The sequence below is a fragment of the Pipistrellus hanaki genome (genome assembly GCF_964339955.1).
Source record: "Pipistrellus hanaki genome assembly, chromosome: 7".
Lineage (NCBI taxonomy): Eukaryota > Metazoa > Chordata > Mammalia > Chiroptera > Vespertilionidae > Pipistrellus > Pipistrellus hanaki.
The window spans coordinates 42,008,981-42,034,983 of record NC_140509.1 but is presented as its reverse complement, the minus strand read 5'-3'; the positions used below and the strand labels follow the sequence as shown (position 1 = coordinate 42,034,983).

At 38.0% G+C, this 26,003-nt stretch overlaps 1 protein-coding gene across 3 annotated transcripts in view; it reads left to right on the top strand.

The window, feature by feature from the left end:
• Positions 1 to 26,003, top strand: part of MDN1 (midasin AAA ATPase 1) — a 141,982-nt gene that overhangs the window by 32,971 nt on the left and 83,008 nt on the right. For all 3 annotated transcript variants that reach the window (XM_084890422.1, XM_084890421.1, XM_084890420.1), the window contains exons 13-34: positions 1,423 to 1,535; positions 2,215 to 2,363; positions 3,310 to 3,370; positions 3,882 to 4,093; positions 4,600 to 4,703; positions 6,620 to 6,764; positions 7,272 to 7,368; positions 9,274 to 9,387; positions 9,938 to 10,085; positions 10,546 to 10,656; positions 12,033 to 12,184; positions 13,486 to 13,664; positions 14,247 to 14,455; positions 14,691 to 14,837; positions 15,784 to 15,925; positions 17,082 to 17,216; positions 17,299 to 17,437; positions 18,467 to 18,605; positions 18,915 to 19,045; positions 20,817 to 20,961; positions 22,311 to 22,440; positions 25,414 to 25,632. In XM_084890422.1, the coding sequence (XP_084746548.1) occupies positions 1,423 to 1,535; positions 2,215 to 2,363; positions 3,310 to 3,370; positions 3,882 to 4,093; positions 4,600 to 4,703; positions 6,620 to 6,764; positions 7,272 to 7,368; positions 9,274 to 9,387; positions 9,938 to 10,085; positions 10,546 to 10,656; positions 12,033 to 12,184; positions 13,486 to 13,664; positions 14,247 to 14,455; positions 14,691 to 14,837; positions 15,784 to 15,925; positions 17,082 to 17,216; positions 17,299 to 17,437; positions 18,467 to 18,605; positions 18,915 to 19,045; positions 20,817 to 20,961; positions 22,311 to 22,440; positions 25,414 to 25,632 (3,121 nt within the window). The remainder of the gene's footprint in view (positions 1 to 1,422; positions 1,536 to 2,214; positions 2,364 to 3,309; positions 3,371 to 3,881; positions 4,094 to 4,599; positions 4,704 to 6,619; positions 6,765 to 7,271; positions 7,369 to 9,273; positions 9,388 to 9,937; positions 10,086 to 10,545; positions 10,657 to 12,032; positions 12,185 to 13,485; positions 13,665 to 14,246; positions 14,456 to 14,690; positions 14,838 to 15,783; positions 15,926 to 17,081; positions 17,217 to 17,298; positions 17,438 to 18,466; positions 18,606 to 18,914; positions 19,046 to 20,816; positions 20,962 to 22,310; positions 22,441 to 25,413; positions 25,633 to 26,003) is intronic.

Below are 26,003 nucleotides of genomic sequence, written 5' to 3'. Positions count from 1 at the left end.
GCTCTCCTACCTCCTACATAAGTACTTTTCCATGTGTTCTACATTCTTAAAGTGAGCTTTCTGATGTCGTATATCACATGTGTTCCTTTTATCCACTATTGTTGTTTCTTAAATATATTTTTATTGATTTCAGAGAGGAAGGGAGAGGGGGAGACAGAAGGAAATATCAGTGATGAGAGAAAATCATTGATTGGCTGCTCTGGCATGCTCCCCATTTGGGATTGAGCCTATAGTCTGGGCATGTGCCCTGACCGGGAATCGAACCGTAACCACCTGATTCATAGGTCAGCACTCACACACTAAGCTGCACTAGCCAGACTATTCTCCGCTGTTTTAATGAGCGTGTTATTCTGCAGATTATGGACTAATAACACCTCTATAGTTTTATACACAAGTAGATTTTCCTTCCCAGTTCTTTATTACTAATATCTTCAAACATGGGAAAAGTTTAAAAGAATAATCTCAATGAACATCTGTGTATACACTGCATGGGTTCATTGCTGACATTGTTAATATTTTTTTTTGCCATTTTTGTTTTATATCAAAATACATGTGTTTAGAGGGGAGAGCCTTTTAGCAGTGGTGTTGGTTACTGGAGAAGTATCTGGAGGCCATCTAGAGGCAGATATCTGGCATTCCCAAATATTCAAAAAAGCCTGTGTCAGGAATGGAACCAGTTAGAGGTGTTCCTTAGGCTTCTGAAACTGTTGAGATGGTTTTGGCTGCAAGTAACACAACACTTACTTAAAGGGGCCTAAACAATAAAATTAATAGTAGGCAAGAGAAATGAAAGTATCATTGGCTTTGATTGGTCAGGATTCATCCCTTTTGATTAAAACGGGGATTACCTTCCCTGAGTACTTTGCCCCTCTCACCCTCCCAAGTCTGATCAAAATCTGGGTTCTTTGGGTTGACAAGGATGAGAAAGAAAGAAAGGGCAGCTGGGTAGATGCTCTGGAGCCAGTGTCACAGCTCCACTTTCTGCTTTGGCTGTAGTTAGATGTACCATAGTTTATTCAGGTCAGTGTTTCCTGCATTTTGTTAGAAATTTAAAATTGAAAAAGGCATAGCTGAAGAAAATTTACTTTGATTTTTTTTTCATATCTTTTAGTAGAATTTCTGTTTGCTCTATTGGGATATGTCTGTGTTCACCTTAGATATAGGTAGATCTCTAAGTAGGTTTATTTGAATGAAGAAAAAGTGCTATTACAGGGAAACATTCATAACCAATGTTTTAAAAACATTATCAATTTAAAAAATGAAAATATAAAGTAATTTAAAGCTAACTTGCCTGTCTTAGAAGTACAAAGCACCTCTCATTAGTAAAGCACTAATTGGAGGGTCACAGTAAGCCTCGTGGATGAGGAAATGTTAGAAGAGGAATCAAAATGTTACTTAAGTAAAATCTTTCCTCTCCCATAGGCCGAATTCTTCTGTCAACTTTATAAACCAGAAATTGTGATCAATGAGCTAGATGTGCAAGTGGGTCGAGTGCGGCTTCTACGGAAACAAAGTGAGGCTGTTCATATACAGAGGTAAGTAGGGTTCCTATGCAATATGAGAACTGTGGAGTTGTTAGGAACTTGATAGAAGGTCTAGTTCAGCCCCTTTGACTAAACATGTATCTGAACTGTGATCTCTCCAGTGAATGGGATGGTTAGGTGTTTTCCCAAAGTATGTTCTATGAAACTCAATGAATTTTGGGGGAAGGCTATTCAACCCACTACAGCTAGTAACTATTACTATCCAAATTTTACAGGTGAAGAAACTGAGGCTAAGAGAAGTTAAGTAATTTGCTCAAGATAACGTAGCTACCGTTTCCTCGAAAATAAGACAGTGTCTTATATTAATTTTTTCTCCCTAAGTTGCGCTAGGTCTTATTTTCAGGGGATGTCTTATCTTTCCATGCGCTAGGTCTTATTTTCAGAGGATGTCTTATTTTCGGGGAAACACGGTAGTATATTGACTTATTTTACTGGTGTTCTGAATCGCCAGAGCCTGCTAAAGTGCCACATGTGTATTCAGTGTTTGTAGAATGAATGAGTTTTGCATTTCATATGTTGTAAGAATATCTGTTAGAGCATGCAGACATTTACTCCGAGTTGTCTTCTCACTCTTATTTGTTGAATCTAGAAACTCTGGCTTTTCAAAGCAACACCAAGAGAAGCTTGTAGTCTGCTTTTCTTAACTGCTTGCTTACTTTCCCCTTCTCAGGGAGAAGTTTACTTTTGCTGCTACGAGGCCATCCTCTGTTCTTATTGAGCAGCTTGCGGTGTGTGTTAGCAAAGGAGAACCAGTATTGCTGGTAGGAGAGACCGGGACTGGCAAAACCTCTACTGTACAGTACTTGGCTCACATCACAGGTAACTCCTAGGGGCAGGCATTCTGCCTCCAGAAAAATGCACATTTCACACTAACTGCCTTTTTTTTCTTCTGAAAATAAAGTCAACAGAATACTGGATTTTAAAAAATGCCACCACTCCACTTTCCCTTGAAATAAACACTGTTAACAGATTGGCATTAACCTTTTTTTGTTCTGCTCCAATATACATATGAATTTGAGTTTGTTTTGAAACAGATGGGATTGCGCTCTGTGTTTCGCATTTAGTTAATGAAATCGGACATCTTTAAAAACAACTGCCTCATTTCTTTTCTGATGGCAAATAATATTCCACACTGAGCATTTATTTCATTCTAATTTGTAGACAGTGACTTGCTAAAGGATTTTTGTGGTTTTCAATTACCTGATGGTAAGCAATAATATACAGTGAATCTTCATATACATATCTCTCGGGGTTTGGTGAAATTTTAGAATCCTAAAAGTCATAAAATGAGAGGATCAGAGCAAATACACATTTATTTATTATTTATTATTTTTAAATTTAAATTCTTTATTGTTTAAAGTATTACATGAGTCTCCTTTTTCCTCCCATTGACCTCTCCCCGGCTGCTTCCACTCCCCAGTACATACCTCACCCCTCTACTATCTGTGTCCATTGGTTGTGCTCATATGCATCCATACAAGTCCTTTTGTTGATCTCTTGCATCCTCATCCCCCACCTTCCCTCATCAGTTGGACATTCTGTTAGATGCATCTATGTCTCTGTTTCTATTTTATATGTTGTTCATTATATTCCACAAAAGAGTGAGATCATGTGATATTTATCTTTCTCTCACTGGCTTATTTCAGAGCAAATGCACATTTAAAGATTTGCCCCATGCCCATATCGGCACATCCTTAAGAATCACACTGGATTTTATCAGTCTTGAAATTTTCGGAATGACACTTTTACCCTTTCTTTTTTAAAGGCCACCGTTTGAGGGTTGTCAATATGAATCAACAGAGTGACACTGCAGACTTGCTTGGAGGGTAAGTGCAGCTTAAAATTGTTTTCTTATTTTGTGTTCACTGCTTGAGGTAGGAAATACTGTTCTCTTACATAGCTCAAAGCTAGCCTTGGAAAAATGTTTAAAGTCGTCCTGAAAAGTTTTTGGTTGATCTTAATAAAATATGTTTTATCATTGAATCCTATAAATCAGCAGTTGCCCAACCGGTGAGGTCCAAAAGGTTGATGACTGCTGCTATAAACGATGTTTATTTAAATGTTAGAAAAATAAATGATGGGCCTTTCAGTGCCCAACTAGGAATTTCAAAATTTTTAATAATGTTTATCTAATAGTGGTTTTTACCTTTAGTTTTTACCTTTAAACACATTGTAGAAAATACACTGTAATTTAAAACTTTAACATAGATTTTAAGTATTTTGGTATTTCTGATTTTGAGTAAATGAAATTTTAGACCTATTCCTATTTTCTGAGTTATGGTTTTTAAGTTCTGTTGTCTTTAGTAGTTTTTCAATCACGTTTGCCATTTGTTTTAGTTACAAACCAGTGGACCATAAGCTTATTTGGCTACCCTTACGAGAGGCATTTGAGGAACTCTTTGCCCAGACATTTTCCAAGAAGCAAAACTTTACGTTCTTGGGGCACATTCAGACCTGTTACAGGCAGAAACGGTGGCATGATCTCCTCAAACTAATGCAACATGTGCACAAATCGGCTGTCAACAAGAATGGAAAAGAGAGTGAAACTGGTAAGAATATGACCTAGGCTACTAGTGAAAGGGCATGAGGCTGGGGTTCAATTAGCAGAATCAGGAGAATATTTGCAGAGAAGACTGAAACAATGCAACTTGGAGTTTTCTAAGACTTAGGGCAAAAAAGACTAATTTTGAAGTATTGCTGTTCCCATGATCCTAGACATGGTTCCCATAAGAATCATCAGATTTCCGTAAAAAAAGAGGTTGTTTCCAAGAAGTATGATTCCCAGAGGCTTTTGGTAGCTTAGTTACCTTTTCTGTGGTTTCTCATCTATTAAGTGGAAATAAGAGTACCTACCTCAAAGGGCTGCTGTGATAAATCAGTTAACTAGTATGTGTACATGTGCATATGAATGAGTTAACTAATATAGTGGCTAGCACTTAGCAAGGGTTTGGACTTACATTTTTAATATTGCTAAGACATTTATTTTTTGTGTGTTTAAGTTATACATATTACAATTCAAAACGTAGATTAAATTATTGTCTTCATTCCTTTCTAGGGTTACTCCTGAAAGAGAAATGGGAAGCTTTTGGTCTTAGACTTGACCATGCCCAACAGCAGATGAAAATGACTGAAAATGCTCTGTTGTTTGCATTTGTAGAGGTATATTGCTTTAGTTATTAAGGTTAAGGGACTTGTTGATTTGATGCAAAATGCAAGTATTAGATTGGCTTCTATTTTGTATTCTCTTCATATCGTTATTTTTAGTGCTTGCTGCTCAAGACTTAACACTTAATTGAAATAATGTATTGGGGGAAGATTTTGAAAAATGTTCTTTATTGAAATTATAGTCTTGGTAAACACTATAATTTTTATTTATTTTTAACACTATTATTTTAAAAGATGTAAGTTGAGGCCATCTGCTGAACTCTTTATTGTTTCCTAGCTCTGTGTGTGTGAGGTGTGAGAAGGAGAGCAAGCCCACTAGGTTTGGGTCCATTCACTTTAGGCCCCATTTTTTATTCCAGTGCATGGGTAGCTCTGCTTTTTTCTGCCCTGTGACCCTGAAGGGAAGATCAACGTAATTAAATGTTCATGACCTAAGCTTTAAAAATTCTTTTTGTTTCTGTGACACTTTCTTAGACCACATCTTAAGAGAGGAAGAATCTAACTTGAGATAGTGTTTTGGTATAAGAGAAGGTCACTCAACCATATGTCCCATCTGTGTGGGAATTTTGGTCATTGGTGTTTAATCTTGCTATGATTATTTCTAAAATAACCAATTAAAATGTCAAGTGCTCTCCAAAGTAGGGTTTAAACCTATTTCATGACTTAGCATTACACTGCAATTCAATACTTTTTTTTTTTTTTTAAGAATAGTTTATTAATTTTTAGAGAAAGGGAGAGAGAGACAGACAATAGGCAGGCAGACATTGACCAGCCACCTCCTGTATGTCTAATACAGGGGATGGAGCCCACAGCCTGGGCATGTGCTCTCACTTGTAATCAAACTGGCAACTTCTTTGTGCTTGAAATGATGCACAACTAACTGAGCAACACTGACCAGGGCTGTCCTTTAAAAAAATTTGTCAGGATTATTATGAAAACAAAAAGTATAAAGTTCTGATGTTTTTTTAATCCTCAACCAAGGATATTTTTCCATTGATTTTTAGAGAGCATGGAAGAAAGAGGGGAAAATACTGATGTGAGACAAACACATTGATTAGTTGCCTCCTGCATGCACCTTGACCAGGGTCCAGGTCAGGGAAGAACCTGCAACTGTGGTTATGAGCCCTTGACTGGAATCAAACCTGGGATCCTTCAGTCCGCAGGCTGATTTTTACCCACTGAGCCAAATTGGCTAGGGCTTGTATAAAGCATTTTAATAACAGTAAAACAGTTCAGTTTATTACTCTTGGAATAGAACTCTGAGACAAAATCTGTAGAGAAGAGTTAGGAAAGATTAATTGTGATATTCTTCAACTGTGAAAGGCTAGGTATTACAATCACCACACATCCTTGATTTAGTCCTTTATTTGATTGTGGTATAAATCATAGCTTAACCCTATATTTATTTGTTTTGAGTGCTTTTAATAGCCATCTAGGTACCCCCCCCCCTTTTCTTTTAAATTGATTTTAGAGCTAGAAATATCAAATTGTTATTCCACCTATTTATGCATTCATTGGTTGCTTCTTGCATGTACTCTGACCAGAGATCAAACACACAATCTAAGCATGTTGGGACGATGCTCTAACTTAGCCACCTGGTCAGGGCCATCTGGATACGTTTAAATACCTGAATACATTGCTATCATTTTTCTCACATCTATATAATGAGATGATCTAGTTTATTGTATCTCACTGTTAGGCTTAAAGATATTCTCTTAATCCTTTTAAACATTTAAAAAAGTTAACTTGGTCTTAACTCTGGCACTCAGTCGGTGGCCATTTGGCATTTAGGACATCAGGTTGGAGAGGTTTGCCCTTGCTTCTGTTTTCCAGTCCCGCTTATATAACTTTTTGGTGAGTGTGTCCTTACTTGAAATGGATTCTTATCGTTATACTTTATCTTCTTCTAGGGTACATTAGCTCAGGCTGTAAAGAAAGGAGAGTGGATCTTGTTGGATGAGATTAATCTGGCTGCTCCAGAGACATTAGAATGTCTCAGTGGTTTGCTCGAAGGCTCTTCTGGCTCCCTGGTATTGCTGGATCGAGGGGACACAGGTAGGACTTGAGCCCCTAGAGGTCTGACTTGCTGCCAGGTCTTTTGGTCTCTTTAGAGTAAGAATCTATTAGCTAGGTGGATTACAGGGACCACCCAATTGGATTTTTTTATTCCATAGACATTTACTTTTTGTAAATGTCCTATTGTTAGGTGGTATGGGGAATTCAAAGAATATACAATAATAATTTGTCAAGGCATTTGGGTATTGGGTAATAGACATGCACAATTAGTGAGAAACTGTATACTGGAATAGGTGATAAGACAAATGACAGTGAACCTATAGAAGACAGTGGAATGGCAGCATAAGATTAAGCAGTGTACATCAGTCTGATAACTGATTTCAGAAAAGGCAGGGAAGGTTTGACTAGCCAGTAACAACTTCGTTGAGCCTGAGGCAGTGTTTTGTTTGACCTGGGTTCCTATGGAGTTAGATGGTCTTCCCCCAGGGATCTGTGACTGATGACTTAATTTTACAAGTTGTTGAATTTATCATTTTCTCTTAACAGAACCACTGGTTCGTCATCCGGACTTTCGTTTATTTGCCTGTATGAATCCAGCAACTGATGTGGGCAAAAGAAATCTTCCACCAGGAATAAGAAACAGGTAAGAGGACATGGCCTGATTCCTAAAGACTTTTTTAAAGTTCTTGCCCTAGCTGGTTTGGCTCATTGGATAGAGCATTGGCCTGTGGACTGAAGGGTCCCAGGTTCAATTCTGGTTAGTGGCACATGCTTGGGTTGCAGGCTTGCTTCTCAGTAGGGGGCGTGCAGGAGACAGCCAATCAGTGATTCTCTCTCATCATTGATGTCTCTCTCTACCTCTCTCCCTCTGCCTTCTCTTTAAGCAATGAAAATACTTAAAAAAATAAAAAGTTGTATTTTAAAATATATATATATATATATATTCATTCAGAGAGGTGGCGGGGGGAGAGACAGACAGACAGACAGACATTGATTGGCTGCCTCCTGCACGCCCCCCACTGGGGATTGGTCCCATACATGAATTCGTGCATTGGACCTCTAGTCCTATATAATAAAAGCATAGTATGCAAATTGTCCCCTTGACAGGAATTCTTCCAGGAGTTCAATGCGGGGGCAGAGCCAGCTGGGGAAGGGAGGGAGTAACCGGCTAGCAGCTGGCAGCCACTAAGGACCCTACCAGTGCATGAATTTCGTACTCTAGGCCTCTAGTAACAGTATAATAGCATATAAGTGCAAGTTAGCAGCAAAGTCCTCTTGAATAAGTCTAATGATTTTTAAAAGGTCTTTAAATTACAGTTTTCATCATTAAGCACTGATTGACAGGAACAAGGTTCATAGTTATTGGTGTTTTATGTATGTAGCACTTGGGAAAAGATAAATGATCTTATTTATTATTGGTAACCTTTTGTTGAGTTTTATGTTTCAAAACAGTGTTGAAATTGTATTAGACCCCTCCTCCCATTATATTTTTAAATACATTTTTATTGATTTCAGAGAGGAGGGGAGAGGAGAAGCAAGATAGAAACATTAGTGATGAGAGAGAATCAGTGATTGGCTCCCTCCTGCCTGCCCCACACTAGGGATCGAACCTGCAACCCAGGCATGTGCCCTGATTGGGAATCAACCATGACCTCGTTCATAAGTCGATGCTCAACCATTGAGCCACTCTGGCTGGGCCCTGCTTCCATTATTAAAGGAATAAAAACTTCCTAAGAAAAATTTACAAACTGCAAATTTTGTAAATTATATATTTTTTATAAATTATAATTTATAATTTTTGTAAATTATATATTTTCCTTTCCTCCAACCATTTTATTTTTCACAGTGAGGGGCCTTTTTTCATGTTCTTTTGTATTTTTAATGCTCACCCAAGGAGTGAGTGTATTTTTTATGTGCCCTTGACTAGGACTCAAACTGGCGATCCTCCGTCCTCGGTCCAATGCCCCAACCACTAAGTTAGACTGTCCAAAGCTATTCCATGTATTTTTTATTACATCTACTTTTGATGAAATATACCTGAAAATGAGGGTAAATAAGTCTTAATTTTATAGCTGTTTCTTATAAGGACTATAGAAAGAATACTTCATTCCAAGAAGAAATAATGGTAGATTTTTGTAAAAAGCGAAAGATTTATGCGATCTGAAGAGAAACCAGAATATAATGATGGTAGATTTTTGGTAAAAGTTAGATTATTATTTTTTTTTTAAGTTAGATTATTTTTTATTTTGAAATGGTCAGTCTATATCTCAAGTTATAATTATTATATTTTATATTGGAAACAATTAAAATTAGTTTACATTGTTTTTTCATTTTTTTGTTGTCAGGATAGTTGTATTAACTTAAAGTATAGTTATTATTTGTGAGAATAAAAGCATTATATGCTATTCGACCTAACTATTGAACAGCAGAATGACCTTCTGGAGGAAGACGGGGCTCCGGGGGCCAAGGCAGCCAGGGCTGCTAGGTCCCAGCCTCATGCATGAATTTTGTGCATTAGGTCTCCAGTATAATAATAATTATCTTACAGGTTTACAGAACTTTATGTAGAAGAATTGGAAAGTAAAGAAGACTTACAAATTCTTATTGTGGATTATCTGAAAGGATTGAGTGTGAGCAAGAGCACAGTACAAGGAATCATAAAGTAGGTGGTTCTCAGTTTCTATTTATAAACCTTTCCTCTAAACATAAAATTGTGTGCCTCATTAATATAATTGTTTCCCTTTTTTTCTTTTTGCTTCTAACTGGAGAAAACTAATGTAAAGATTATTATTTACATTTCTCTTTTAAAGTTGGAACTTTATGAAATACCTTGGATTTTCCTAATAAAAGAAAGAATATATAGGTAGATTGTAAATATCCAAGCTAAAGCCCATTTGAGTAAGAATTTGGTTTTTATCTGTGACACTTGGTTATACTTGATCTTGTGGTAGCCGGTCATAAATTTCTTGCACTTTATATTTCAGTCTGAATCTTTTTCCATCTTGTCATCTTCTAACTTTTTTTATATGTTGTTATTATTTTTATTCACTTCAGAGAGGAAGGGAGAAGGGAGGGTATGCAGGAAGCAACTGAAGAATCTCTCTGCCCACATTCCCCCCTCACCCCCACCCCCACCCCCGCCCCCGGCCCTCTCTCTTCCTCTTTTTAAAAATCAATTTTAAAAATTCACCTGAAGTGCATCCTTTTTGTAGCTTCTACAGAGATGTGCGGAAAGAGTCTGGGAGAACATTGGTGGACGGGACCGGCCATAGACCTCACTACAGCCTTCGGACTCTCTGCAGGGCCCTGCGATTTGCAGCCTCCAATCCATGTAGCAACATCCAGCGCTCGCTCTATGAGGTCTTTCCAAAGTCTGGGTTTGGGTGGAGCATGGTGGATGGGCTCACCATGGGAAGGGAGGGAATAGAGAGGAATGCATATTCCAAATTTGCGATACTGTATTTTCTGGCGTATAAGACGACTTTTGAAACGAAAAAAAGTCAACCGAAAATCGGGGGCAAAAGACCAAAATTGCACAAAAATTACCTGCAGATCTTGATGGCAAAGTAAGTATTTTCTTTGAAGTGGGGGGTAGTCTTATACAGGGAATAAAGGCCTAAACCTATGTTTTAACTGTAAAATTGGGGTTTTGTCTTATACGCCGGAAAATTAGTCATTAGCCCAGAATATTTTATACCAGAGCTATCTTAAACTTTTTTCTACCATGATATTAAAAGTTTTTCTGCGAACCAGCCCCACTCACGAGGTGGCATTTTGTTTTTGAAATAAGTTGTCCTGAAATAATTTGTGTTTTTCCTAGGGCTTTTGTTTGGGTTTCCTAACACAGCTTGACAGGGCATCACACCCAGTAGTTCAGAAGCTTATTTGTCAACACATTGTCTCTGGCAGTATTAAAAGTTTGCTGAAGCAGGTATGTTTGTTTGTTTTGACTTGTTTAATAAATGAAAGGCTATATTATAAAGTTTTGAACTGTTTGGTTTTTTTATAAGTCTTGTTTCTAATTACACATTTGTTTCAGAAAGTTAAACTGTAGATGGTAAACATTCCCAATAATCTGCCCTGGCTTGTGTGCTCAGTCATTAGAGCTTTAACCCAAGCACTGCAGGATTTTGGGGTGTGATTCCTAGTCAAGAGCACGTACCTGGTTGCAGGTTCCATCTTCATCCCTTGTCAGGGCTCATGCTGGAAGCAATCAATGTGTCTCTCACATTGATGTCTCTTTCTCTTTCCTCTTTTCCATTCCTTCCCCCCCTCCCTTTTTAAAAATCAGTGGAAATATATTATTCGGTGAAGGATTAACAACAACAAAAAAATTCCCAATAATCCTATTCTTTGGAGATTTAAACCTTGTAGACAGTCCTTTCCATCTCAAATTTGATAAATGGCCCTTGCTGGTGTGGCTTGATTTGTTGGAGTATGGTTCCATACACCAAAAGGTGGCAGGTTCAATTCCCAGTGAGGGCACATTGCCTGGGCAAGTACAGGAGGCAGCTGAATGATGTTTTATCTCACATTGATGTTTCTCTATTTCTTTCTGTGTGTCTCCCTTCCTCTAAAGTCAATTTAAAAAAAAATTTAATGTACATCTAATACGTATCTAATTAAATTATATAAATGGGACCATCTCATAAGAATGTTCTGTAGTTTCCTTTCTTAGCCTAACTAGATGTAGTAGCTTTAAGTCACAGTACTAAGAGAATTTTTTCATAGTTATAAACCTGACCACTAACCATTTTGATCCATAAAAATAGCAATTTTGAGTAAATCAACTTAATAACTTTCACCATATTTTTAAAAGATTACAGTATTATCCACAGTGTTATCTTTAATAGGTTAGTTTCTTGGAGGGTGGGGGAGTCACTTTTATTTTTAAAGTCTTCTGGGGGATCCAGATAGAATAATGCAAAGCCCCCTTCTGCACAACACTAGCTCTATTTTGGGGAACATGGTTTTTATGAAATACATGCTTTTGACCAAAATACTTCAGAGTGGGAGTTTTAATAGGTAAGAGAAGATAAATGAATCATAAACTGAGAAGCTATTTTGATTTGATATTCCTTCATACTCACCTAACTCCAATTGAATTTAAAAACCTATACTTGTCATTATCTTGTTTTCATTCCTCAAAGTAATTTTATTTTCATATTAAAACCCATGGGTTTTAATGTCAAAAACATCCAGAACAGGGCAGCATTCTTGGTGACAACTTCTTTCCCCACTCTATCTGAAAGAATGTGATTCTTGCTGTGGAACTGTGGCTTATTTCCTTAACTTTGTGTCTTTCAGCCTATTCCAGAACCCAAAGGAGGTCGGCTTATCCAGGTTGAAGGCTATTGGATTTCAGTGGGAGACAAGGAACCTACAATTGATGAAACATACATTCTTACATCTTCCGTCAAGCTGAACCTAAGGGATATAGTCCGAGTGGTTTCTGCAGGGTGTGTGGAACTTTCCTCTGCTGATCTGAAGTTTCATCATCATTGACATTGATGATATTCTAGTCCAGGGGTCCTCAAACTTTTTAAAGTGGGGGCCAGATCACGGTCCCTCAGAAAGCTGGAGGGCCGGACTATATGAACTACTAATTCCTACTGTAACACCTCGGCTGCGCTCACTGCCCAAAAAACCTGGCGGGCCGGATCAGACTCCTCTGCGGGCCGCATGTGGCCCGCGGGCCGTAGTTTGAAGACCCCTGTTCTAGTCTGTCTTCACTTTCAAAGTGCTTTATAGTTATTCATTGACTGAGTGAGCTGTTACTTTTCTTCTGGCACAAATCATTTTTTTTTAGCTGCACCTTTAGTGAGGTCATTATGAATTCAGATTATTTTGGCCATCTTTTAGGTTTGCTTTTCATTATTTCGTTGATGAGTACTCATCACCCATTATTTGTTAAGTGAGGAACAGCTAGTCCCACTTACTGTTTCTTACAAGTAGTACAATAGAGGTTTGAATTTTTTCTCAGTATTTTTTCAGAAATCATTTTTATATATAAATTTCTCAGGGCATAAGAAACATTCCATTAGTAGTATGTCCTATCTAATAATAGTAATATGCAAATTGACTGTCACTCCCAACACACAAGACACAAGATGGCTGTCACAAGATGGCCAGCAGTGGAGGGCACTTGGGAGGGACCAGGCCTGCAAGGGAGAGCAGTTGGGGGCAATAAAACCAGGGGATGACAGTTAGGGGTGACCAGGCCGGCAGAGGGAAGTTGGGGTCAACCAGGCCTGTAGGGAAGGGCAGTTGGGGGGGACCCAGGCCTGCAGGGGAGGGCAGTTAAGGGTGACAAGACGTGCAGGGGAGGGCAGTTAGGGGCAATCAGGTTAGCACAGGAGCAGTTAGGCATCAATCAGGCTGGCATTTTCATGGTTAAGGGGTGATCGGGCAGCAAGCAGAAGCAGTTAGGGACAATCAGGAAAGCAGGCAGGTGAATGGTTGGGAGCCAACAGTCCTGGATTGTGAGAGGGATGTTTGACTGCCAGTTTAGTATCAGGGCTAAATGGGCAATCGGACATTCCTCGGGTCCCAGATTGGAGAGGTTGCAGGCTGGGCTGAGGGACATCCCCCCCCCCCCTTCCCGGTGCACGAATTTGTCCACTGGGCCTCTAGGAAATACATAAAAATGTTCCTTTATAATGATGTTAAATGATATAGTCATTCTTTTAAAAAGCTGCTTGAATTAATTTTGGTTTTTATCTATTTTTCTTTAATTGCTTTGTTGGCTGATCTTTTAAAGAACCTATCCAGTGCTGATTCAGGGGGAGACATCAGTTGGTAAAACCAGCCTGATCCGGTGGCTGGCTGCAGCTACTGGTAACCACTGTGTGCGTATCAACAATCACGAACACACGGATATTCAAGAGTACATCGGTTGTTACACATCTGATTCCTCAGGGAAGCTTGTGTTTAAAGAAGGTAGGGTTATTATTCTGTTTCATGAGTGTAGATGTTCATTCTTTCAGACCCTTTCCCCCAAGTATTCTTTATCCTTTCCAGTTGAGGTACATGGACTGCTACCATTGCTGCTGGTCTTTTTTTCTTCCTGAGTTGCTTGGTGGTGAAGGAATGGTGGTAGGGCTCCAGCTATATTTGGGCCCCAATGAAATCTTGTCAGCTGTAGTCGGCACCAGCACCAAGTTTTGAAGAGTATAGTTGAACTCCTACTTCATTTCCTAGAGACTCAAGAGAATGGGGTGAGCACTGAACAGAAGGAAGCTGAGAGCTGATATAAAAATGTGATATAAATAAAAGTAAACTGCAAGGGGGGAAATAAGTTGGAAATGTGATATTTGTCAGCCGTGACTCCCCTTCTGTAGGAAATAGGTCATTCTAATGAAAAATTGTGCTTCCTTGATAGTCAACATCACAATTACTTGGGCGTGTGACTAGCTACAGAGAGTGATTTGCTTTGAAATTTAATAATAACCTAGAATTCTTGATTTGTATACAACTTTTGACTAATATATATACTAATTCTCAGTGTTTATTTCCTCCAAGGTGTTCTTATTGATGCTATGAGAAAAGGCTACTGGATTATTTTAGATGAATTGAATTTGGCCCCTACTGATGTGTTAGAGGCACTGAACAGACTGCTAGATGATAACCGTGAATTGCTCATAACAGAAACACAGGAAGTTGTTAAAGCACACCCTCGGTTTATGCTCTTTGCTACCCAGAATCCCCCAGGACTTTATGGAGGCAGAAAGGTGTGTGGCATTTCCCCCCTACTCTTAGTTGTTATTGCCTCGAGTTGTAAATTTTTTTTGGAAAGGCTGAAATTTTTTTACCTCTTTTGAAGGGTTTTTCTTTTTTGTGGTCAGTAGCAGAGTCTCAATTTTGTAGGAGCTTGCTTTTCCTTTTTAAAAAATATTTTAATAAGCATTTATTTGAGTCCAAACTGACCTTATGGAGAGCAATATCTCAATTGCTTTTTTTCCTTAGGTACTTTCCAGAGCATTCAGGAATCGGTTTGTGGAATTGCACTTTGATGAATTGCCAAGTTCTGAGTTGGAAACAATCTTGCACAAGCGGTGTAGTTTGCCACCCTCCTACTGCAGCAAGTTGGTTAGAGTCATGCTGGACCTTCAGGTAGATGTCCTCTCCATCCCTGAACTTAGTTTCTAATGGAATGTGTTGATTAGACTCGGCCAAATTTTATAAGTTCCGCAGTTAGAAACAGCAGATCACCCATTTATTTTTTCTGAGTAAGGATCTTATCTTTTTCTTATCTTTTTCTTAATATATATTTATTGTTTAGATTATTACATATTTATTTATTGTATTAAATTATTATTACAATTTTTCTCCCCCCCACCATAGCTACCCTCCAGCCCGTTCCCCCCCACCTCATTCCTCTTCTCCCCCTCCCCCCAACTCTCCCCATCCTTAGGTATATGATTTTTGTCCAGTCTTTTCCTGCATTCCCCACACTCCTTTCCCTCTGAGGATTGTCAGTCCACTTTATTTCCATGCCCCTGATCTACCACTGGTCATTCTGCTCATCAGTCAATTTCCATGTTAGGCTTTTGTTATATAGGATGTTCCTTGAATGGATATAATTAAAGAGGCTCTTTTTGTGTGGTGCTTCCTTGTCAAAAGCAAAGCCACAATAGTTTGTTTGTTTATTTGTTTGTTTTTTCTTTCTCACTTTTCTACTCCCCTTTACCCCTAAAATATCCCATTTAATTTATGGGGTTAACAGTATTCTTTATCAGAATTATGCATAGTCAAATTACTTTTCTGAATCATTTTCACTACTATGCTCCTACATTATGGAATTAATTTTCCTGCATGTTTGCACATATCTGTATTTGTGATTTTTTTTTTTTTGTATGGCATATGAGATGGAATTCCATTGTTTATTTACATGATTTTGCATTTTTCTTCAAATGATTATATCCCGTTTGCACTTTAAAAAAATTAATTTTAGTGGAATGAATAATTTTTATGGGAGCTTAAATTTATTAAAAGTTTTATGTATGTTTTACTATATGCTTGACATTGTTCTTTTCCATTTGTTTTCATACATTAATAGTCCAAACGTAGAAGTTCTTCAGTGTTTGCTGGAAAGCAGGGCTTCATCACCCTTCGAGACCTGTTTCGATGGGCTGAGAGATACCGATTGGCTGAGCAGACCAAGGAGGAGTATGACTGGCTACAGCACTTAGCCAACGATGGTATGCTTTCAATCATCTGCGCTCAAACTGACACTCTATCAAATGTCAGCCTTTTTAAAATTTTATTTTTATTTTATTAAAACAAACCTTTCCCAAATTGTGATCAATATGTAGATTTTACTAGGTACTCCACGAACTGAGTCTTCTCCTTTAAGTCCCAACTGCTTTTGTAAGTGCGATTATTTCTACAGACCTCTGTGCCAGCTAATATGTTTTGGTTTCTTAGGTATTCTCATTATTACCTTCAGGTGACCACATGTAGGAGTCAGGATATGGCCACAGTACTGTTAATTCTTTAGGCAGATGGTTAGTGATGTCTTTTGGACCATTAGTCTGCAATGTAGTGCCAGTGGAGAGATGTGCTGTGCCTTAGAGTCAGAGAACTGATAGGTCAGATAATATCAGAGTTCCGAGAAAAGTCAGTAATGTCACTTGAGATTCAGAATTGGTCATACTGGTTTAATCCATTGGAAGAATTTACATGTTCTTTATGATAGAATAGAAAATACTTCAGAATATTCTGATTTAAAATATGCTAATGAGTCTTTAATGGATTGGTTAATAAGCAAGGTGAGTAAATAAAACTAGCTTATAGGAATTTCCTGATAAAGAATAGATAGAAGGAGAACACATTTAAAAGCGAAAACACACACACACCTTTTAAATTGAAGTATAACCTATAGTAAAGTGGGTGAAGTACTCGGTTATATCATGTACAGCTCGATAGCATGTAAATTACTACCTAGGCCAATATTTAGAATACTAGTACCACAGAAGAGTCCTTCATGGCTCTTGTTGGTCTTACTTCCCTTGGAGGTAACCACTGCTTAGATATTGATCACCACTGATTGGTCTTTATTTTTTTTTTTTTAATTATTGTTATAACCCTTTTACAGTATATGGAGATACCATAACATGTTTAGCCATTCTCCATTTGATGGATATTTGGATCCACTGTTTAGCTATTATGAATGATGCCTGAGCATTGATGTCTATGTCTTTTGGTGCACAAGTGTTCATTTGTGTTTGAGTTACTTAGAAGTCATGTTGCTGGAGCACAAGGCAGGCATACAGTTAGGTGAGAGTTGCTATTGCTTTATGTTCTCAGCATCCCTTGGTATTGACACTTGACGGTTCTTCATTTTTATTTTTTAAGGTTATATGCTTCTGGCAGGCCGAGTCAGGAAACAGGAGGAGGTTGATGTGATTCAAGAAGTCCTTGAAAAACATTTCAAGAAAAAATTGTGTCCTCAATCCCTCTTTTCCAAAGAAAATGTCCTAAAATTGCTAAGTGAGTAGGCTAAAATTTCCAGAGGAGAATGAATTGAGTTATACTCATATTAGAACCTAAATATTTATTCTACTTTTGATAGGTAAATTGTCTACTCAGAAATCCACATTGGAGTCCAAGTTCAGCCATATCGTGTGGACTGAGAGCATGCGGAGATTGGCCGTGTTGGTGGGAAGAGCCTTGGAATTCAGTGAACCAGTACTGTTGGTTGGAGACACTGGGTAAAATTCTGCGACAATACCAGTTATGAGGGTTCAGTTCAATTCCATAGGATTACTTGACTTATCTCTGAAGAATTCATCAGGAAAGCAATCTTTTTTAATGAAAATGGCTAATTGTCACTTAATTGATTTGCTATCTTTTTTCAAATTTTTTATTTAATCCTCATCTGAGGATATTTGTCCTTTGATTTTTAGAGAAAGTGGAAAGACAGAGAGTAATATCAATGTAAGAGAAACACATAAACTGGTTGCCTCCTGCACGAGCCCTGATTAGGGCTCTATCCAGGGAGGAGCATGCAACTGAAGTACACGTCCTTGACCAGAATCGAACCTGGAATCCTTCAGTCTGCATGCCGATGCTCTTTCCACTGTGTCAGACCAGCTAGGACTTCCCTTTCTTTTTTAAGAACCACTAAGGGATCTACTATTGTTTATTTTCCTCTACCTTAGACCTTTGTGATGGAAAAGAATGGATCTTTTAAAATATTTTTGATTAGTTTTAGAGAGAGGAAGGGGGAGAAACATTGATTTGTTGTTCCACTTAAGCTTTCACTGGATTCTTCTTATATGTGCCCTTACCAGGACAATTGAACCCTTGGAGTATCAGGAGACCTTGGAGTATCAGGATGATGCTCTAACCAACTGAGCTACCCAACCAGAGCTAATTTTTTTCTATTTAATTATTTTAAATCGTGACATTCGTTTTATAGATTTGTATGGGAGAAGAGCACATGAGCTAGTGTGTCTTGAAAGTCTGTAAGGATTGGCTTTCTTTCCCATTCCTAGGTGGTGGCTGGTAGGAGTAGGAAAGGATGGAATTCATGCTGTGTGTGCCATTCTGGATTAGGAATATGGGAGGCTGCTGGTGTTTGGGGGAAGTGGGCCCCCGGCCAGGGGTAAGACGTCCTGTGTTAGCCAGCAGTGTCTGCTGCTGCAGTGAGGCTCTCACCCCTCTTTTGCTGACTTGGTGTTTATGGGTGTGTATTTAGAATTAATGCTCTATGTTAATCTGGTGTCTATCTCTGACAGGTGTGGGAAAACGAGTATCTGTCAGGTGTTTGCAGCCTTGGCAAATCGGAAATTATACTCAGTCAACTGCCACTTACACATGGAGACTTCGGACTTCCTAGGTGGGCTGCGGCCGGTGAGACAGAAGCCAAAGGACAAGGTTTGTCCAATAGCAAATGATGATGTGTACATTCCTTTAAAGGCTTCAGTTAGCTCTGTGCCCCAGTCAACTGTGGGATTTTGTGCCTGGTAGGGTTTTGGATTCCAGATTTGATATGTATCTACATATTTTCACTGGTCCGCAAGGGCCTCATGAGCATCCTGTTGTGTAGCCTGTGTTCCTGGTTCTCAGACGTTTGCATGAGAAGTGGCAGAATGGCCACTTCATTGCAGCAGACACCAGCTAGCCATATGTGTGTTGTCTTGTGGACACACGCCCTTTAATTTTACCTCCTTTTCCAAATTGTAGGAAGAAATTGACACATCTCGGCTCTTTGAGTGGCATGATGGGCCTCTGGTTCTGGCCATGAAGGAGGGCAGCTTTTTTCTCTTGGATGAGATCTCCCTGGCTGATGACTCTGTCCTGGAAAGACTCAACAGGTACTGTCCCTGTGTTTGATGTTTTTGCTGGTCTTGTTTTTTATAGATACTAATTTTTGTGCATAGTAGTGTTCCTCTTAGGTTCATAATAAGTATTTGAATATAATAATGAATTATTACTTTTTTTGGCTTTAGCACTCGGGCTCTCTTTTAAGGGGACTGCTTTTTCTGTTTTATTGTCAATAATCAGAAAGATGGGACTGTGAGATGGCTGGTTAAACAAATGAGGCTAAGTTAAAATTCTTAAAGAACTAGAATCGGTATCCTAGATATGGCTATAAGGCCTCTCAAAACTTCAGACCAATATGAGTCTTGATGTATACCTATTTTTCTCTCTTTATTTGGGTACTAGAGGCCCAGTGCACAAAAATTGTGCATGGGTAGGATACCTAGGCTTGGCTGGCAATCAGGACCGATCAGGTTCCCCACCTCTTCCTTCCCTCATGCCAGTGTTCTGCCACCTTGCAGTTCCCTACCTCCCTGACTCCTCCTTCCCTCGCTCCCTCAATGCTCTGTAACCACCCCTGGCTGCCCACCATGCTCTGCACTGCCCACTGATGGTCAACGCATGCCATAGTGAATGGTCGAACTCCCAAAAGGATACTTTGCATATTAGCCTTTCTTATATATAGATATATAGGTACATAATTTGCATATCATAAAATGCACTAATTTTAAATGTATAATTCAGTGAATTTTAGTAAATCTACTGTTTTGCAACCACCACAATCCAGCTTTACAACAATTCCATCATCTCAGTAGGATCCCTCATGCCCATTTAAAGTTTATCTTTGATGCCACTTACTGCTACTAATCTACTTTTTGTCTCTAGATTTGTCTTTTCAGGACATTTCATGTAAATGGTCTTTTCATTTTGCATTGATATTTTGAGCTTCATCCATGTTGGTTGTTAGTAGTTTGTTTCTTTTTATTCCTAATAGTGTTTCATTGTGTGAATGTACCATATTTTTATCCATTCAGCACTTGATAGTATTAGGAGTGTTTCTGCTTTTATGAATAATGCTGCCATGAACATGTGCATGCAAAACTCTTATTTTTAAAACATATGCTGCAATAGCATAAGTGGAAAAGGGAGTTTTTTCTTTTTTTCTTTTAATCAGAACTATTGTTCCATCACACTGCTATAGGGATAATGAGGCATTTTAAAATGTGTTGTAGGAAACCAACTAAAGTGAAAAGCTCAGCAGAGGAGATAACTTTTTTAAAAAAAATATGTTTTATTGATTTTTTACAGAGAGGAAGGGAGAGAGATAGAGAACTAGAAATGTCGATGAGAGAGAAAGATCGACCAGCTGCCTCTTGCACACCCCCTACTGGGGATGTGCCCGCAACCAAGGTACATGCCCTTGACCGGAATCGAACCCGGGACCTTTCAGTTCGCAGACCGAAACTCTACCACTGAGCCAAACCGGATTCGGCTTTTTTCTTTTTTTTTTAAGTTAGTTTTTAAATATATATATATGAAATGGGCTTCAGAGAGGAAGAGAGGGAGAGAGAGATAGAACCATCAGTGTTGAGAGAGAATCATTAATTGGCTGCTTCCTGCACATCCCACACTGGGCATTCTGGGCATGTGCTCTGACCAGGAATTGAACCTTAACCTCCTGGTTTACAGGTCAATGCTCAACCACTGAGCCAGCCTGGCCGGGCTCTTTTTCCTCTTTCAAGAGCATCGAAGACCACAAAATAGGAAGACTATATACTAAGCCTTTTTAAGTCTTATATTCTTCATTTTTTTTCTGTCTTTTAGTGTCCTCGAGGTAGAAAAGTCCCTAGTATTAGCAGAAAAAGGAAGCCTAGAGGACAAAGAAAATGAGGTAGAGCTGTTGACTGCTGGGAAAGAATTCCGTATCTTAGCAACCATGAACCCTGGGGGCGACTTTGGGAAAAAAGAGGTAAAACTATGTTCCTAAAGTATACTTTTTTTTTTTTTTTTTTTTTTTTTTTTTTTTTTTTACCGTATCTTGTTAGCACCCTTAAATGCAGTATTTAAAAATACATTTTTGAATTTTTATGTTGGGTCTGAACTGGGTAAAAGGTGAAAATCAAGAAAGATATTGTGGAGTTATTATAAGGTTGAAAAATAATTCCTACAGATAAACATTTTATTTATTTTACATCTCACTTTACGTATGTGCCTGAATTTTAATTGTTTCAGTCATTTGCACAGTTCTTTACATATATTACTGTAATAAATTATCGCAAAAACTCTGAGAAAGTTATTCTACTTTTGTGGATGAGAAAAGCTGAGACTGAAATTTAATCTCCAACTCTGCTTCTACAGTCTCCTTCCTTAAACATGAGTGTGCTTTAGGAGTGATTTTCAAGTCCCAAAATAGAAATGCCAGCCACGAAAGTCTTTTGGTTTTGCAGGTGGAACATGTATATCTTGTACCACTTATACTCTACATGACTTTGAAGCTCTGTACCATGTCTATCAAGAAAGTGATGTGTTAAAAAGTGTGGTGGAGATTAAAGAGATGACATGGAAGGAGCCAGGACAAAGCAGCGGTTGCCAACCTTTTGGACCTCATGTACCAGCAATGGTCTGTGGTCCACCGGTTGGTGACTGTTGCTCTAAAGTGTTCTGTGGGTCACTTCAGAATGTTAGAAATAAAAGGTTACCTGAGGTGGACACTCTTGGTGCACCCTTTATAGACTGTGTGTACAGCCTTGTAGTTAAGTCTTGATGTTGTTGGTATCACTAGGAGGAATTGACCTCCAATTGGCTGTGAGAATCAGCTGTGTCTATGATGGGAGAACTTCTGTGCTGGCACTGGCTCGCAGGCCTCCAGATGTCTGCCTTTTGCGGCTCTCCTGAGTTTCTGCCTGACAGTCCAGATTCTCCCCGTATAAGCCTGGGTCCCCAGGGTCTCACCTGGAACTGGGGTTCAGCGCAGTCAGGAGATTTGTCTCCTTCCCACTAGAGAAAGCCAGCCAGGCACTCAGCCGCCAGCACGTGTGTTCCCGTACCTCAGGCTTTTCCAGCTCCTCTGATTCTCCGTGTGCTTTCCTCTTTCCTTTTAGTTGTAGAATTTCCACTTAACCAGCTTTCTTGGGTTCTGGATGATGTTCATTTTGTCTTTTTAGTTATAGTTTTGAAATTGTTGTACAAGGCAGCAATTTAGGTGTTTACCTATGCCCCCATCTTGGTTTTCTTCAACAGCTAATATTTTTTTAAAGGATTTTTTTCTAGCTTTTCTCGTAGGTATTATATTCACAATGCAGTTTGTGTTCTTTACAGCTGTCTCCTGCCTTAAGAAACCGGTTTACAGAAATATGGTGCCCTCAGAGCACAAACCGTGAAGATTTAAAACAGATTATCAGCAGTAATCTTCGTTCAGGATTGTCTCTGGGCAGAACAGATCATAAAGGTGAGAGAGAGTTTTTAGGTGATGGTGGTAATGGGATGGAGGGGCTGTGTGTTGAAAGTAAGAGGTGCGGTAGAGAACATTAGCAGTGTGTATATGGTGTATTAGGAGAAGGGGGGTTAGAGAAATAGGAACAAAATAGGCCTAACGAAATGATACTAACCTATTACCATCTAGAGTGTCCCTTCTTCCCATTGCCTCCTTCACCAGGGTTGTTAAATTCTAGCTTCCTTAGTGCTTCACCTGTTACCTAAAGATGAGAAAAATTTTACTTAAATTTCAGTCATTTTCACCTTTAGAAAATGTTCATAGAATTTTATTTTTGTTGTTGTTATTAATCCTCACCCAAGGATTATTTTTTTTCATAGATATTTAGATAAAGTGGAAGGGAAGGGGGAGAATGAGAGAGACAGAGAGAGAGAGGGAGAGAGAGAAGGAGAGAGAGAGAGAAATTTCCATGTGAGAGAGACACATGGATTGGTTGCCTCATGTGCATGCCCCAACTGGATCCGGGATCAAACCTGCAACCAAGGTACATGCCCCTCTGGTGTGTGGTCTGATGCTCTAACCACTGGGATATACTGGCTAAGAGTAGAAAATGTTAATGGAATTTAAACTGCATTTCTTTAGTTGTCACCAGCTAATTTACTATTTCACTTTATTAAAAAATATTTTTATGAACAATTTAAAAGATAAGGAAAATAAAATAGTATTAAAAAAAACTCCCACATGTGTAATACTAGATTTACCAATTTTTAAGATATCCAGTAAGAGTCAAAACATTTATGTGGTTCCCTTTTTTTTCTTTTTCTTTTCTTTTTTTCTTTTTAGAGTTCTTAGTTTATTAATCCTCTAATGAAAAATCTACACAATCACCACAGATAATGTCACTGAAGAACCTTTACTTCTTTTGCCAGCACCAACACTGGCCTTGTGTTCCCCTGACTTTCTTTATTCTCTTCTGTGCTCCTTTCTTTGCTTTTTGAGATTTTCTTCTTATACAAGGCCATGGTCTTGCAAGTCTATGTTTGGGTTCATTTTTCTTTGCGTAATCCAAGGAATCACATATCATGCCAAAGCCAGTATGGGTTTGCCATCATCAAAATATGTTCTGAATTCAGACACAAAGATGACATCTGGTTTAGTCTCATACAATTTTGGCCAATTTTTCCTGAATTTCTGTGTTACCTACTATTGGTTTCCAAAGGTGAAGGACATCAATGACTGTTTCCACTGAAATAGTCTGTTGGTCAGGAACTTCCTGATCCAGATAGTACCTGTGTTGTTCCTGATGGTGGTCAATCTCCAAGCAGCCAGGGAGGAAGAACATGGGGTTCTTTTTTTAATTTTAGATTGATTTGATAAATACAATAAAAAAATTTTATTAGGTTATGATTGACATACATATTATTGAAACATATTAGTTTCAGGGGTACAACATAATAATTTGATATTTGTATGTATTGTGACATGATCACCATAGTAAGTATAATTAGCATCTGTCTATATACATGTATATATAAGTATATACATGTATCCTTGAGTTGTTATTTCTAAAAGTAGAAATAAAGTTCTTCAGAGATCCCATTGGTTATGTCCAGCTTCTCCAGAATGACGCTCTCATTCCCAATGCTTGTCAGCAGCTTAGCCTGCTTGGCATAGTATACTTTCAACATGAAGTTTTTATTTTTTAAAATACAATAAAATCTATTATTTTGTCCTTGTTAACTTAATGGATATTCCAAAATTTAATTTTCTTTCATTATTAGTGACATGGAGCATTTAAAATATGTATGGCATATTTTAAAAGAAATATTAATCATCTTATATGTTAGTATTCGTTATGTATTTTTGGATAATATTTTTTATTATATTCATCACGTAGGTTTCTATATTGTTACCTCTGAATATTTATTGTAAAAAAATACATGAACCCATTTACTTCATCACTTTCTGTTTAATAGTCATGATTTAATTCTTTACTAACAATGAATAAAGTTACCCATTTTTTATTAAGTCCTTGATGTACCTCAGATTTATTTCACTCTGAAATGTGGATCCAAGTACTCATTTAATATCTAGTTCAAACAGCACTTAATTTCTTATATCATTGTTCCTAGAATTTTTAAGTTCCTTTAAAAAATTCGTGGGTTTTTTTCTAATTAGTATTTTTTTTTTTTTCCTGACCAATTAGTTTTCTTCTAACCCAATTCTTAGTGTAGTCTTGAAAAATGTTGCTGAAGGTTTGTTTATATTATAACAGTGTGGAGTCCTGCTCCTCATTTTTTTTTTTTAGAAAATATTCTTTGGCATTTATACTTTTTAGAAAGATGTTTACTATTTACTTCATAACTTATATAGAGTGTTCTACTAAATTTAATTGGCCTTTCATTTATATATAACTACTTAAGAAGTTCATTTTGAAATATTTTATAGCATGAAATTATAAGTAGAATAGCCATTTAAATAAATAATGAAGTAAAATATATGAATTCTGTAATTTACTGAATTCTGATTGTTGCATAGATGTAAGAAAACAAAAAGCCTGAACTAAATGGCACTAAAAATGTGGCATTTCCCATTCTAGTGAATCATTTTATAATATTATATAGTAAAATTTGTATATTTTCCTAAAATCTTTGTGTCTTAACTTCAAAAATTATGTCTGAATATGAACCAAATGAATATTTCTTAGAGTTTTCAGAGTGTAAATTTTTAGGCCATAATACTTATGTATTCTGGCCTAAAAATTTTTGTATGTATAGAGTGTATTTATGATCCCTTTGGAATGCAATAAGACTATGAAATCATCCCCCCCTCCCCCTGCCCCAGAAGAAACATTAATGTGAATTCACAGAGATTTGCAGATAATCTCACGGATCATAGAGTAGCTTTAGGCCACCTGTAGGCCCCAGATTACAAGCCCCCTGTTTTGGGTGTTCCTAAGCGATAAACACTTGCTTTCTTGTGTTTTAGGGGCTGACATAGCTGAGGTGATGCTGGATTTCATTGACTGGCTGACCCACCAGGAATTTGGCCGAAGGTGTGTGGTCAGTATCAGAGATATCCTGTCCTGGGTTAACTTCATGAACACAATGGGGGAGGAAGCTGCTTTGAAAAGGCCAGAGACCATCTCCACTGTGACAGCTTTTGTCCATGCTGCATGCCTGGTGTACATAGATGGAATAGGTTCAGGTATGTTGTCTGTTAGCTGGTGGGAACAAGGGTTTAGGGTAAAGCAGAGGATGAAATAGAGCAAATCCAGACCTCTTAGCCAGATACTTTATAGAATCACTTACTCTAACAAAATGGCTTTTTTTGTCAAGGCACAAAATGGCTTTCCTTTTCTTTATACTCTTTTTGAGATATGATTAGTATAAAAGGTATGCCCAACACTTCTCATTACTTATAGGCAAAGGACTTAGTAAACATGAAGTGATGATTCTGAGTAGAAAGAAGCCTGTTAGAAATGTCCTTGCTCCTAAAGGACTGGATAATTATTTTTTTAAAAAATATATTTTATTAGTTTTTTACAGAGAAGGATGGAGAGGGAGAGAGTTAGAAAC